This window comes from Heterodontus francisci, chromosome 10 (genome assembly GCF_036365525.1).
Source record: "Heterodontus francisci isolate sHetFra1 chromosome 10, sHetFra1.hap1, whole genome shotgun sequence".
NCBI classification, from domain to species: domain Eukaryota; kingdom Metazoa; phylum Chordata; class Chondrichthyes; order Heterodontiformes; family Heterodontidae; genus Heterodontus; species Heterodontus francisci.
Window position 1 is genome coordinate 94,313,757 of NC_090380.1, and position 16,531 is coordinate 94,330,287.

General features: G+C 41.3%; 1 protein-coding gene across 5 annotated transcripts in view; it reads right to left on the reverse strand.

Annotated features, from left to right (window-relative positions):
* synj1 (synaptojanin 1) overlaps positions 1-16,531 on the reverse strand; it is a 124,146-nt gene that overhangs the window by 87,617 nt on the left and 19,998 nt on the right. For all 5 annotated transcript variants that reach the window (XM_068041070.1, XM_068041074.1, XM_068041071.1 and 2 more), the window contains exons 3-5: positions 11,140-11,226; positions 6,275-6,542; positions 5,656-5,881 (exon numbers count right to left, since the gene is read on the reverse strand). In XM_068041070.1, coding sequence (XP_067897171.1) covers positions 5,656-5,881; positions 6,275-6,542; positions 11,140-11,226 — 581 coding nt within the window. The remainder of the gene's footprint in view (positions 1-5,655; positions 5,882-6,274; positions 6,543-11,139; positions 11,227-16,531) is intronic.

A 16,531-nucleotide genomic window follows, 5' to 3' on the forward strand; every position in this document is an offset into this window, starting at 1 on the left:
GAGCCTGTTCCACCATTCAATAGGATCACAGCCACACTTCTACATGAACTCCACTCTCTCATCCTATCTCCATATCTCTTGATTACTTTAGTGTCCGATGCTAATCAATCTCAGTCTCTAATATACTCTTCAACTGACATCCACAACCCTCTGGGGCAGACAGCAAAGATTTACAACACAGTGAAGAAATTTCTCATCGCAATCTTAAACGGCCAATGTAAGTAAATCATCAGTAACAAGGAAATTAATGGAACTAAAGAGTGAGAAATCCCCAGGACCTGATGGTTTCCATCGGAGGGTGTTAAAAGGAAGTAGGGAAGCACATTGTAGATGCCCTAACTATAGTCTTTCAGAGTTCCCTAGATTCAGGAGTAGACCCTCTGGATTGGAAAGTTGCACATGTCACTCCACTTTTTAAGAAGGGTGAAAGGGGGAACCAAGGAAATTACAGACCAGTTAGCCTGACAAATGTGGTGGGCAAGTTGTTCGAGTCTATAATTAAGGACAGGGTGACTGAACACCTCGAAGAATTTCAGTTAATCAGGGACAGCCAGCATGGATTCATGACAGGAAGGTCATGCCTGACAAATCTCATTGAATTTTTTGAAGAGGTGACTAAGGTAGCGGACTGGAGAATGTCTATGGATGTTATTTATATGGACTTCCAGAAGGCATTTGATAAAGTCCCACATAAGAGACTGTTAACTAAGGTAGAAGCCCATGGAGTTGAGGGCAAATTATTGACATGGTTAGAAAGTTGGTTGAGTGGTAGGTGACAGAGAATGGGGATAATGGTTAAGTACTCCGATTGGCAAGACATAACTAGTGGTGTCCCGCAGGGATCTGTGTTGAGGCCTTAATTATTCACATTATTCATTAACGACTTGGATGATGGTATAGTAAGTCATATACCCAAATTTGCTCATGATACAAAGTTAGGCAGCATTGTAGAGAGTCTAGATGAGGGCATAAAATTGCAAAGAGATATTGACAGACTACTGTCTGTCACAAAACTGTGGCAGATGGATTTCAATGCGGGCAAGTGTGAGGTTATCCATTTTGGACCAAAAAAGGATAGAGCAGGATACTTTCTAAATGGGAAGAGGTTAAGTACAGTGGATGTCCAAAGAGACTTGGGGGTTCAGGTGCATAGATCTTTAAAATGCCACCAGCAAGTACAGAAAATAATCAAAAAGGCCAATGGAATGCTAGCCTTTATATCTAGAGGATTGGAGTATACAGACACACAGGTTATGCTGCAGCTGTACAAAACCTTGGTTAGACCCCACTTGGAGTACTGAGAGCAGTTCTGGGCACCACACCTTAGGAAGGATATATTGGCCTTGGAGGGAGTGCAACGTAGGTTTACAAGAATGATACCTGGACTACAGGGGTTAAGTTACGTGGAGAGATTACACAAATGAGGCCTGTTTTTGCTAGAATTTAGAAGGTTAAGGGGTGATCTGATTGAAGTTTTCAAGATATTAACAGGAAAAGACAGGCTAGATAAAGATAAACTACTGCCACTGGTTGGAGATTCTAAAACTAGGGGGCATAGTCTAAAAGTTAGGACCAGACCATTCAGGAGAGATGTCAGGAAGCACTTCTTCACGCAAAGGGTGGTAGAGGTTTGGAACTCTCTCCCACAAACAGCAGTTGAAGCTAGAATAGTTGTTAACTTTAAATCTGAGATAGATAGATTTTTGTTAAGCAAAGATATTAAGGGATATGGGTCAAAGGCAGGTGTATGGAGTTAGGCCGCGGATCAGCCATGATCTCATTGAATGGCGGGACAGGCTCGAGGGGCTGAATGGCCTACTCCTGTTCCTATCTTCCTGAGTTCCTATGTTCCTTATCCTGAGACTATGACCTCTAGTTCTGGACTCTCCAACCAGGGGAAACAGCCTCTACTCTGTCAAGCCCTCTAAGAATTAGATCATGCATTTCAATAGAAACAGAAAATAGGAGCATGTGTAGGCCATTCGGCCCTTCAAGCCTGCTCTGCCATTCATGATGATCATGGCTGATCATCTAGCTCAATAACCTGTTCCCGCTTTCCCCCCATACTCTTTGATCCCTTTTGCCCCAAGAGCTATATCTAACTCCTTCTTGAAAACATACAATGTTTTGGCCTCAACTGCTTTCTGCGGTAGAAAATTCCACAGGCTCACCACTCTCCGGGTGAAGATATTTCTCCATCTCAGTCCTGAAAGGTTTACCCCGTATCCTTAGACTATGACCCCTGGTTCTGGACTCCCCCACCATTGGGAACATCCTTCCTGCATCTACCCAGTCAAATCCTGTTAGAATTTGATAGGTTTCTATGAGATTCCCGCCCACCTCACTCTTCTGAACTCCAGCGAATATAATCCTAACCAACTCAACCTCTCCTCATGTGTCAGTCCCGCCATCCCAGGAATCAGGCTGGTAAACCTTCGCTGCACTCCCTCTATAGCAAGAACATCCTTCCCCAGATAAGGAGACCAAAACTGCACACAATATTCCAGGTGTGGCCTCACCAAGGCCCTGTATAATTGCAGCAAGATATCCCTGCTCCTGTACTCGAATCCTCTCGCTATGAAGGCCAACATACCATTTGCCTTTTTTAACCACCTGTTGCACCTGCATGCTGACCTTCAGCGACTGGTGTACAAGAACACCCAGGTTTCGTTGCATATTCCCTCTTAGTTTATAGCCGTTCAGATAATAATCTGCCTTCCTGTTTTTGCTACCAAAGTGGATAACCTCACATTTATCCACATTATACTGCATCTGCCGTGCATTTGCCCACTCACTCAACTTGTCCAAATCACCCTGAAGCCCCTCTGCATCCTCTTCACAACTCACCCTCCCACCCAGTTTTGTGTCATCTGCAAATGTAGAGATATTACATTTAGTTCCCCCATCTAAATCATTAATATACATTGTGAATAGCTGGGGTCCTAGCACCGATCCCTGCGGTACCCCACAAGTCGCTGCCTGCCATTCGGAAAAAGACCTGTTTATTCCTACTCTTTGTTTCCTGTCTGCCAACCAATGTTCTATCCATATACTACCCCCAATCCCATGCGCTTTAATTTTACAGGCTAATATCTTATGTGGGACTTTGTTGAAAGCCTTCAGAAAGTCGAAATAAACCACACCCACTGGCTCCTCCTCATCAACTCTACTAGTTACATCCTCGAAGAATACTAGTAGATTTGTCAAAAGTTTCCTTTCATAAATCCATGCTGACTCTGTCCAATTCCACCACTATTCTCCAAGTGCTCTGCTATAAAATTTTTGATAATGGACTCTAGAATTTTCCCCACTACCGATGTCAGGCTGACTAGTCTATAATTCCTTGTTTTCTCTCTACCTCCCTTTTTAAATAGTGGGGTTACATTAGCTACCCTCCAATCTGTTGGAACTGTTCCAGAGTCTATAGAATCTTGGAAGATGACCACCAATGCATCCACTATTTCTAGGGCCACTTCCTTCAGTACTCTGGGATGCAGACCATCAGGCCCTGGGGATTTATCGGTCTTCAATCCCATGAATTTCCCCAACACCATTTCTCTACTAATACTCATTTCCTTCAGTTCCTCCCTCTCACTAAGCCCTGTGTTCCCCAACATTTCTGGTATGATATTTGTGTCCTCTTGTGTGAAGACAGAACCAAAGTATTCATTTAGTTGGTCAACCATTTCTTTGTTCCCCATAATAAATTCCCTGTTTCTGACTGTAAGGGACCTACATTTGTCTTCACCAATCTTTTTCTCTTCACATACCTATAGAAACTTTTACAGTCAGTTTTTATGTTCCCCGCAAGCTTACTCTTGCACTCTATTTTCCCCTTCTTAATCAATCCCTTGGTCCTCCTTTGCTGAATTCTAAACTGCTCCCAATCCTCAGGTCTGTTGTTTTTTCTGTCGAATTTGTATGCCTCTTCCTTGGATCTAATACTGTCTCTAATTTCCCTTGTAAGCCTTGGTTCGGCTACCTTTCCAGTTTTACTTTTGCGCCAGACAGGAACAAAGAATTGTTGCAGTTCATCCATGCGCTCTTTGAATGTGTGCCATTGCCTACCCACCATCATCCCTTTAAGTAACGTTTCCCAATCCATCATAGCCAACTCGCGCCTCATACCTTCGTAGTTTCCTTTATTAAGATTCAGGACCCTAGTCTCAGAATCAACTTTGTCACTCTCCATCTTGATGAAGATTTCTATCATATTATGGTTGCTCATCCCCAAGGGGTCTCACAAACTAGATCGTCAATTATTCCTCTCTCATTATACAATACCCAGTCTAGGATGGCCTGTTCTCTGGTTGGTTCCTCAACGTATTGGTCCAGAAAACCATCCCGTATACACTCAATGAATTCCTCCTCTACGGTATTGTGACTAATTTGATTTGCTCAATCTAGATGCAGATTAAAGTCACCCATAATTACAGATGTTCTTTATCGCATGCGTCTCTAATTTCCTGTTTAATGCCATTCCCAACATCACCACTACAATTTGGGGGTCTATATACAACCCCCACTAATGTTTTTTGCCCCTTAGTGTTTCTCAGCTCTACCCATACAGATTCCACATCGTCAGAGTTAATATCCTTCCTCACTATTGCGTTAATTTCCTCTTTAACCAACAATGCAACTCCACCGCCTTTTACTTTTAGTCTGTCCTTCCTAAATCCTAAATGAGATCACCTCTCATTCACCTAAACTCCAGAGAACATAGACCCATTCTACTCAATCTCTCCTCAATGGACAGTGCTCACCCCAGCAGGAATCAAACTAGTGAAGGGTTAGATGAAGTAAAAAAGATTTGCATTTATCTAGCACCTTTCACGACCACAGGACATCCCAAAGTGCTTTACAGCCAATGAAGTACAATAAATTATAGTGGGAGGCAGCCTAGTGGAACACTGACTAGACCAATTGGCTAGAATAGCCTGCTTCTGTGTTGTAAAATTGTACCTAATCGAAGATAACCCAGTGCACACGATCATGTAAGGCACAGAAAATCTATCCTTGCAGTTTTGACTAACTATCTGGCTGGAGAGAAATTCATCAGGAGTGGTAAGGATTTCTTGTAAAATAGATTTGTCGTATTTGCAATGTAAGAGAAAGGTAGACGAGAATGAATGGAGGGGGTGGGGGGAGATAATTAACAAGCTCAACAGCTCCAGTCAGACAATATTAGCACTAGGAAGGAAACAGTCCACACAATAATGATAAAAAGGTTAAATGGTAATAGCACTGAAATCATGTAAAGGGACATGGTCATTTTCAATCCCAATTCTTTGATTTCTACATTCCTATATTTCAACAGTGACGACACTTCAAAAGTACTTCATTGGCTGTAAAATGCCTTGAGATGTCCAGTGGCCGTGAAAAATGCTATAGAAATAAATGCAAGTCTTTCCTTTTCTTCTGCTCTTAACTTTAGATGGCCAATCATTTTACAAATCAGATTATTTTGACATTTTCATATCCATAGTTTTAAGAATTCTACTTCTTGATAAAAACTGCAGAAAATACAGCATATGGATTATGGTTAATAATAAAATATTTGTTATTTGGTTACTGTGTAATCATTAATATGAATTACTTGTAACAATAGGCATCAAATAAGACTGTTAAAAGATGGGGCTGACTCAAATATTGTACCTGTTCCGTTTCAACAAAGTTAGCTACTTGTCCATCATCATTTGTTCCTCGCACATTGAACCTTGTCCCTGCTCTTTCACAACTGAGACGTGAAATTAAGCAAGCTTTTGCTTGTTTATGAGCAGCATAGATGGTCCTGATCTCCACTCCTCCACACATTAGTCTCAGCGCCCACTCATCACAATTCACATCATAATGTTTCAGGTGCAAGTGTAATGACTGGTTCCTATGGGGCATAAAAGTTACGAACAGTGAACCTGTGTCAGGAGTCATATTTCTGCATCAAAACATAAGGACACTAAATTCTGAAAGCTATTTTAAAAACACACCTAAATCTAGTAGAATACACCTTGTTTATAGAATAAATTAGATCCACAGGTTTCTAGTCATTCAGAAGACTTATGATTCACATTATGAATTTCTTTTAGATGCATATGCCCTGAAAATTATAGGTTTAAACAGCTGAGGATTGAATTAGTAAAAGCAACATTCATGCTAATCTTTTGTGGCAAAGTATTTTATGACTTATATATTTTTAAAATAACATTGCACCAAATATGATAGGCCAATCTTTAATGTAATGCTCAATTCTAGAGATAGTGACACAACTTCAACTCACCAAAAAAAACGGTTGTCTGTTGTATGCGCTTGCATTCTACGATGGGCATTCAGGCTCAAGTCCAGACTGATACCACTGGAAGACCAAGCAAAATAGAAGCTCCCAGAATTCAATACCTTCCGTACTTCAGAGATACGTTCCTCATCTGAAGGCTCATTTTGAAGAGAAATAAATTCAGTAGAGGTGACTCTGAAGACTTCAGAATCTTGTATCTTTCCCACTGACATACAGCCAGTTACTAGCACAAGGTAATGCAACATGTTGTCACCTGCAGGAGAAACATACACTCAAGTTGGCAGGCAATAAGAATTAACTGCATCTAAAAGATTTGTTGAGGATACCAAGTAGTGCAATTAGTTAAACATTTGCATTGCAGTTCCAAGATCTGGTTCTAGTCTTAGTCCAGTGATAGGATCACAGACCAGAAGTAGGTCAATTAGGTCCTCGAGCTTGGGATGGAAGTTCTCCTTGTTTGCCATGAAATGGGTCCTATTTGAAATAAATTTTGGAAATCTCAATCCAGTGGTTATGAGCTGACAAACTGTTCCCATTAAATAATGGCACAAGGATTAGGGGATACAGATTGAAGGTTTTGGGCAATATGAGGAAGAACATTTTATACGCGTCGTCCACAAAGGTGGTGGAAGCGGAGACAATCAATGACTTCAAAAGAAAATTGGATGGTCACTTGAAGGAGGCAAACTTTCAGGGTTCCAAGGATTGGGCATGGGAGTGGAACTCACTGGCTAACTCCGTGGAGAGCCAGCGTGTACTCGATGGACTGAATTGCCTCATGTGCCATAAATGACTATGACTCTCACTTAAAAAAACTAAATGAACTTCAATATTATTTGACCACCTCATTAAAACATGGTATAATGGCAAATGGAAAAAGCATATATAATTTGAGGCTGGGATACTTTTCCAATGTTGAGACTAAAAAGTGTATTGTTGTGGCAGGTACAGGGAACTTTATTCTGCCATGCTATAATTGGCCTAGAACTACTCTCTGGTAATAGTGGGTACTTGAAGTATGAAGTGTTCCATTCCCCCGACATCACTCACTGTGATAAACACAAAGTTCACACAAAAAGTCAGAAGTGAATGGAATCGATGGGCCAAATGGCCTCCTTGGCATAGCCATCATGGCTATGCCTATAAGATCACTGTGAGTAAGAGAACAGTTATGAGTTTTGATTGTTCCTTGCTGTTCAACAGTATCAGTATTTCGTCCAGTATAGATTAAATAATTAATAGTCTAATTTGAATGGAACAGTCGATCAGCATTTTAAACAGGACCAGGAGTGGCTCTAGAGCTGATTTATGGATGTAACCAAAATTCTCCTTACAATATTGTGCTGATTTATACAATAAGATTTGGACCACAATTCTGAACTTTTACGCATTTTGTTTGAAAAAGATAATGCTTAAAAAACTTGCAAGTTAAATAAATTCAGAGAAAAGATAAAAAGTCGAATGATCTGGAATGTACTGCCTGAAAGGTCAATGGAAGCAGATTCAATAGTAAATTTTCAAACGGGAACTAGATAATCCTTGAAGGGAAAAAAAATTGCAGGTCTATGGGGAATGACCAGGTGAGTGGGACTAATTGGAGAGCTCTTTCAATGAGCTGGCACAGACACGATGGGCAGAAAAGCTCCTTCCTTGGTATTTGATTCAAATGTTACTGTGTATCAATATTTTACAACATATCAGCATTTTCACAGATTGCAAGGTTAATTGTGATGTTTGAATGTGAAAGTTATAATAAATGTAAAAATTCTTTATACATCTATATAAGCTATTTCAAAAACAAGATATCACAATACTCATTTGTTAAAAATAATCTTGATATTCACTTTAGCCACTGTCAAAAAAAAAATGACAGCTGAGTGCTAAATAAATTATCTTTCAGCTGCGTACTTTGTTCAAGCACTGGAGAAGGGAATCTGATTGGCATCATTCCATTTATGACAGATGGACGTGCAACAAACAATCCATTTAGGTAGGTTTTCTTCTCTTGGTGCACCTTTGCTGATGATTGTGAAGGCCAATCCTTGAGGCAGGTTCTGCCACAAGTGCCTCATGTGAAGCTGCCAAGTGACGCTGTGAATTGTTGTTTTGACATTGGCGCCTGTTACTAAGCTGCAGTAGCCATTGGTTGTCGTGGCAGTGCACACCAGTCCACAGGATGTGTCGCCATTTCCCTCTTCCGCCAGCTACTGACTCCTAGGTGCAATAGTCAACATTCAAGGCCTTCATATCACGCTTGCAAGCATCCTTGAAGCAGGGCTTTGGGTGTCCCACTGGTCATCTAGTCCCGGCTACCTCACCATACAGAAGGTCCTCGAGTATGTGGCAGTCTTCCATCCTGCAGAGCGATCCACAGAAGCCGCCTCGGTTTGATTGGTGCCAACACACTTGGGAGTTCTGCCTTTGAGAGGACTGCCACATTTGATTTTGTCCTGCCAGGATATACCCATAATGTGCCACAGACAGCGAAGATGGAAATTATTGAGCTTCTTTTCCTGGTAGCTTTAAGTAGCCCATGTTTCACAGTCATCCAGCAAGATGCTGAGAACACAGGCCTTATAAACCATCAGCTTGGTCCCAAGAGTCAGCTTGGTGTTATCCCATGCACGTTTCACAAGTCAGCCAAAGGCGGTAGCTGCTTTCCCCCATGCATGTATCGAACTCTGCATCAAGGGGCAGACTGTCTGTCACCGTGGACCCAAGGTCATGGAATTTGCAAACCACTTCAAGTGGGGTGTTACTTAGTGTGATCAAGGGTGGAGATGCAGCACCTTGTCCCATGACGGTGGTTTTTTTGATGCTTATAGTCAAGGAAAACAAGTTACAAGCATGGAAGAGACAGTCTTTGTAGCTGAATTTCCATGTGAGACAAACACAGCATCATCGGTGTAGATCAGTACTCTGATCAGGAACAATGTATTTTTGTCTTTGCTTTCAGCCTTGCTAGATTGTAGAGCCAGCCGTCTGGCCTAGTGTGCAAGTAGACTCCTTCCATATCTGCAGGGAAGGCAAAGGTCAGGAGCACGGAGAAGATGGTGCCACACAGAGTGGGGGCTAGGACACAATCCTATTTCACTCCATTCTTCACTCCGAAACGGTTGGAAGTTGAGCTGTCAAACTGTATGGTATAGTGTATGTTGTCATAGAAGGAGCGGATGAGACTGAGGAGTTTCGGTGGACAGCCAATTGTTTCCAAAAACTTGTAGAGCTCTGCTCTGCTGACGGTGTTGAATGCCTTCATGAGATCTATGAAGGTAAGGGGTATGCGCTGTTCCCTACGTTTCTCTTGAAGCTGGCGTCGGGAGATAATTATATCCACAGTAGATCTACCTGCATGGAAACCGGACTGTGCTTCCAGGTACACACCATCTGCACATAAATGGAGTCTTAAGTATAACCCTAGCAAAGGCCTTACCCAGGACGCTAAGTAGCGAGAGGCCTCTATAGTTGTGGCAGTTTACTCTGCCACCTTTGTTCTTGTATAGCGAGAGGGGATTTTGGCATCACACACCTCCTGTGGAACAAAGCCTACTTTCCAGCAGAGAAGGAGATCATAAAGGTGTGGCAATAGATGGGACATTCTGTGCTTGAGCAGTTCAGCTGGGATTTCGTTCTTGCCAGGTGCCCTTCCCTTCACTAGGCGGTCTATGGCCTTCCCAAGCCCCTGTGATCGAGGGCTCGTCATCAAACTTATCCACAACAGGAAGTTGCGGGAGTACAGCTCACAGTAGTGTTCAGCAAGCAGGACATCTGTTGACTTCTATCGGTGAGTACATGACTATGTGCCGGCTTCAGGGGAGCAACTTTGGTGATGGCAGGGCCAAGCACCTTCTTGATCCCTCCATATATAGCTTGTAGATTTCCTTTGTCACATGCAGTTTGGATTTCTTGACAGAAGCTGATCCAGTGTTTGTGCAGTATCTCCCTCTCCTTTGCAGGTCTTGGATACTTTCAGGTCATGCAGTGCCTTAGCTGATCATTTTGTAAGTATGGCAACCATTCTTTTCCTAGAATATAATTTTAAAAAGGTCCTGCTTTATTGGAAAACTCAACTGGTGTGATACTGGTAGTTGAGTCACGCAGACTATGAAAGCGATACAGTGCTGACAGCAATATTAGCAAGCAGTGGGGTTAGTATGATTGTCTTCAGCTCCTCTGCAGTAAGGAGGAGAGAAAACAGCCAATGTTCCCAATTGCTAATTAGTGACCCCTGCTAAAACTGTGCATGTGGAAATTGGGCAAGGGTAGGATTGATTCTTGCAGTGATAACTCAACGCCAAATAGCCTGTCAACATCTAAGCTCACATGTAAAGAATGGCCACTTTAACAAGATACTTGGCCTGATGCCAATATCCCAGCAAGAGGTCTTTCTCCCTTCAGCAGGGGAGATGGGTGAAAAACTAACGCAAAAAAATGAAAAGGTTGTAATAATACATAATGTTCCTTTTGGACAGGATCATGGTTTGAATCATTCAATTTAGCTTCAGACATTCCCAAGAGCATGTTGTTAATGGGGAATTTAGTTGCATGAGGCTGTCATTAAGCACCGACAGCAAAATAAAACTCAACATGTGATCACTACAGACACAAACCCTCAGATTAAGGACAGTCACACATCAATGAACAGCAGCAAAGGGTAATGCAAGTTTTGATTTTTTTTTTTTAATTATGACATAAAAGAGTACTACAAATATCAGATGATTGATAACAGCAATATGTTTACTCAAAATTTTCATTTGTTAAAGATTACCTTAATGTTAAATAATAAAGATAATGTTGAAATTAGATACAACTAAAATTCTATACAGAATGAAAGTCACTTTGCTACTTACCAAGATTCAACCTCAAAACTCCCAAAAGGCCATATGCATCTAGTAGTTTGGTGTACATGTTTTTGATGGCCTCTTTCTCTGCTGATGCTGTAGGAAACAAAACAAAAGTATAAAGCTAATAGTAAAAGGCTACCACAAACGTTCAAGGCATCAATGATATTACCTTTAAAACAAAAATAATCTGCATGTGTATCTAGCACCCTTCAACAAAGAAAATGTTCCAAAGCACTTTACACAGAGGGGAGAAAAAAGTTTATAGAAATAGAGATAAAATGAATAAAGGACTGGGTATCGAGTCATGGCATGCAAGCTAGAAAGGTGATTAAAAGCTCAGTCGAAGAAGGTATTTAAAGGGAAGAGGCTGGAGCTGGGGTGGTGGTTAGGCAGAGGGATTGACAGTAAGGTGAAGGCGGCTGTAGGTTTTAACGACCAAGAGTAGAGCCACAAATGTATGGGGGGTGGGTGGGGTGGGTGATGCAACAAGTCCAGGGTTGAAGGGTGAGGGAAGAAATACAAGTCTGCAGAAAGCTACAAAGATGTTAGGGTGAGGCATGGAGGGATTTCAAGACAAGGATACAATTTAAATTTGATGCATTGGTGGGGGCAGCAAGAATAGACATAATGGGGAACTGACTACAGGACCAAACAGAAGAGGCTTAATTTTTAAGCAAGTTGATGCTTACACAGGATAGAAGATGAGAGATGACTCGAGAAATCAAGTCTAGAGGTGGCAATGAAGTGGCTAAGGGTTCAGTAGTAGCTGGGGTGAGGTAGATAATATTGTGGACATGAAAGTAAGCATTCTACTTGACGAATATAATGGGGGATTTGAAGCTTAGCTCTGGGTCAAATAAGACCCTGTTGTATCAGATGGTCTGGTCAGCCTCAGCAAGAATGTTAGGGAGTTGGAATGGACTCAATGGAAAGTGTGAAGTTTATTATGGGGCCGAAAACAATGGCTTCATTCTTCATAATTTTCAGTTGGAGGAAATTCTAACTCATCTATGACAGACAGCACAGAGGTGGTCATGGGGTTAAGAGAGGTAGGACATCAGCAGCATATAGAAGCTAACCCTATACTTATGAATGAGATCACCAAGGGGGTAACACAGATAAGGAAGAGGAGCTTGTCAGAGCAAAAGCTGGCCTCACATTCTCTCTAAACTTTGCTGATTGAGATATTTCAAGACAAAGGAGTAAGAAATACCATTTTTATTAATAATGAAATGGTGAGCTGTAATATTTGCAACTTTTCATCCATCGTAATTGTGAGAAAAGCAATCCAGCAAAGCCAGGATGCCCAAGGTTGTGTGTGTGGCAGGGGGGGGGGGGGGGGGGTGGGGGTGGGGGGGAGGACTATCGTTTCCATTAAGACTTAAATTTTAGGTGTCAGTCTTAGCTCAGTGGCAGCATCTAGTCTCCGAGTCAGCCCCATTACCGAGACTTATGCACATAATCGAGGCGGCACTGGAACTGCTGCATTTCAGACATGTCGTACTTTCATTGAGACATTAAACTGAAACCCTGTTTGAATCTAAAAAATCCTAGGGTACAATTCGAAGACTAGGCGTGTTGTCCTGTCGTCCTGACCAATATTTATCCTTCAACCAAGACTTAAAACAGATAATTTGATCATTTATTTTACTGCTGTTTGTGGAACCTTACAGGATGCAAATTGGCTGCCATATCTGCTACATTACAATAGTAACTACACTTCAAAAGTATTTAATCGGCTATAAATAATTTTGAGATATGCAAGTTATTTTTCTTTTAATTTTGACCCTGACTCATGAAAATGTTTAATTTGGCAATAGGAATAATCTTTACTGTGCCAGCTGTGCATTGATTTCTAGTTCACAGATTTCAGCTTTCAGTATAAAAATTTACATTACAAAACAACACTGCATCAAATCAAAGCTAACAAGCAACAAACTAACTTGGCAGGGATGCGGGAACCAGAAGGAAATATCAGAGAGGAATGCCAAGGTGCACACAGATAGCATTAGAATAGGGAATAGTAAGTTATTAGGTTGGGTCAGAGTAAGGGAGAAAGTAATAAAGTCTAAATCACGGTTAATGTGCATGTATGTGAATGCACTGAGTCTGGTTAATAAGACTGGTGAGTTACAGGCGCACATTAACATTTGGAAGTATGATGTGTAAAGCAACCTGGCTCAAAGAAGGGTAGGACTGGGTGTTAAATATTCTTGGATACAAGGTGTTCAGGAAAGACAGAAAAGGAAAAAAAAAGGGGGAAGAGTGGCAGTATTGATTGAGAGCATTGCAGTGATGGAATGAGAGGATATCCTTGAGGAGTCAAAGATAGAATCTATTTGGCTAGAGCTAAGGAACAAAAAATGTGCAATTACATTGCTCAGTGTAGTCTATAGGCCACTAGCTATCGGAAAGGATGAAGAACAAATTTGCAAGGAAATTACAGAGAGATGCAAGAATTATATAGAGTAGTTATATTGGGGGACTTTAATTATCCTAATATAGACTGGCTGGTACTAGTGTTAAGGGCAGAAAGGAGCAAGAGTTCCTACAGTGTATTCAGCAAAATTTTCTACAGCTGTATGTTTCCACTCCAACAAGAGGGGAGGCACTGCTGAACCTGGTTCTTGGGAATGAGGTGAGCCAAGTAGATCAAATATCAGCAGGAGAACATTTAGGGGATAGTGATCATTGTATCATAAGGTTTAGGCTGGTTATGGAAAAAGACAAAGACAATCTAGAGTAAACATACTTAATGGGGGGGGGGGGGGGAAAGCCAACTTCAAATGGGGCAAAAAGATTCCAATTTATTTAGCCCAGATCCAAAGGTTGGCAGGAAAAAAAACAGAAGCTGAACAATGGCCTACTTTCAAAGAGGAGATAGTTTGGGCACAGTCAAGGTATATTCCCTTGAAGGGGATATGCAGGGCAAATATATCCAGAGCTCCCCAGATGACATGAGATAGAGGTGAAGATGAAGAAAAAGTATGCTTATGACAGGTGATAGACAATAGAGAACTAGGCTGAATATAGAAGGTGCAGAGGGAAATTAAAATAGCAAATAAGAGAAGCAAAGAGAATATTGGAGAGACAACAGCTAGCATAAAAAGGGAATCCCAAAGTCTTTGATAGGCATATAAATAACAAAAAGATGGTAAAAGGTGGAGTAGGGCAGATTAGGGACCAAAAGGGGGATTTACGCATAGAGGCAGGGGGGAATAGCTGGAAGTATTAAATGAATACTTTGCATCTGTCTTCATCAAGGAAGATGATACCACCTAGGCCACAGTGAAAGAGGAGGTAATTAATACACTAGAAGGATTTAAAATTGATGAGGAGGTGTTAGATGCGCTGTCTGTACTTAAAGCAGAGAAAACACCAGGGCTGGATGAGATGCATTTAAGGATATTGAAGGAAGTCAGAGTGGAAATTGTCGAGGCACTGGCCATAATTTTCCAGTTTTCCTTAGACTCGGGGGTCATGCCAGAGGACTGGAGAGTTGCAAATGTTACACCCTTATCAAAAAAGGATGCAAAGATAAGCGCAGCAACTACAGGCCAGTTTAATTTTGGTGGTGGGGAAACTTCTAGAAACAATAATTTGGAACCAAATTAATAGCCACATGGAAAAATGCAGGTTAATTAAGGAAAGCCAACACAGATTCATTCAGGGAAAATCATGCTTAACTAACTTGCTGGAGTTTTTTTGAAGAGGTAACAGAGAGGTTTGATGAGGGCAATGCTGTTAATGTGTACATGGACTTCCAAAAGGCATATGATGGAGTGCTGCACAACAAACATGAGCAAAATTATAGCTCATGAAATAAAAGGGGCAGTAACAACATGCATACCAAATTGGCTGAGTGACAGGAAAGAGAGTGTAGCAGTTAATGGATGCTTTTTGGGCTGGAGGAAGGTTTGTAGTAGAGTTCCCCAGGATCAGTGTTAGGACCCTTACTCTTCCTGATAGATATTAATGACCAAGACTTTGGTGTATAGGGCACAATTTCAAAATTTGCAGATGATACGAAATTTGGAACAATTGTGAACTGAGAGAAGGCTGGTGTAGAACTTCAAAAGGAGTAGACAAGTTGGTGAAATGGGCAGACAAGTGGCAGATGAAGTTCAATGCAGAGAAATGTGAAGTGATTCACTTTGGTCAGAAGAACATGGAGACACAACATAAAGGGCACAATTCTAAAGGGGGTGCAGGAGCAAAGGGACCTGGGTGTATATGTGCATAAGTTATTGAAGGTGGCAGGACAGGTTGAGAGCATGGTTAATAAAGTATACAGTGTCCTAGGCTTTATTAATACAGGCATAGAGTACAAGAGCTAGGAGGTTATAATGAACTTGAAGACACTAGTTCAGCCTCAGCTGGAGTACTGTGCCCAGTTCTGAGTTCCACACTTCAGGAAAGACGTAAAGGCACTGGAGAGAGTATAGAAATGGTTCCAGGGATGAGGAACTTCAGTTATGAAGACAGATTGGAGAAGTTGGGACTGTTTTCCTTGGAGAAGACAGAGAGGAACTTTGATAGAGGTATTCAAAATTGAGGGGCCTGGACACAGTGGATAGGGAAAAACTCGTGAAAGGATTAAGAATGAAAGGGCATAGATTTAAAGTGATTGGCCAAAGAAGCAATGGCGACATGTGGAAAAACTTTTTCACGCAGCAAGTGGTTAGGATCTGGAATGCACTGCCTGAGAGTATGATGGAAGGAGGTTCAATCGAGGCCTTCAAAAGGAATTAAAGGGAAGAAAGTGCAGGGTTACAGGGAGAAGATAGGGGAATGGCATTAGGTGAACTGCTCATTCGGACAGCTAGCGCGGACATGATGGGCTTTTGTGATTTTGCTGACAGAATTGTTCTTGTAACTGCATACATTAAAGTATCCGGACTTTGCACTGTGCTGTGGAAACATTTAATTATTCTTGGCTGAACACTGTAATTGGATTTTGATTGCTTAATAGCTTGCTTGTACCATTTGAACAAATAATTCACCTATTAAAGATAAAAGCAAACAGTTGCAGTAACAGAAACTGCTGATAACTTGTCTATTTCAGTGAAATATTCATTTGCCTGCTCTTTAATTTTTAGGTTTTACAAACTTTACACAGAACATAAATTGATAATGCAATAAATGTCAGACATCAGATTACTGGGGTACAAACGATCCTTATGAATGTATGTTCAGGCACAGAAACATGCTATACAGTTTTACAAATGCTAGAAGCAACTTCACAAGGGCCATACGTGTGTTACTTGCTCCAGGGTTAAAAAAAATACTCGATAGTTTAAGTAAAAAAGCAAAATACTGCGGATGCTGGAAATTTGAAATAAAAACAAGAAATGCTGGAACCACTCAGCAGGTCTGGCAGCATCTGTGGAAAGAGAAG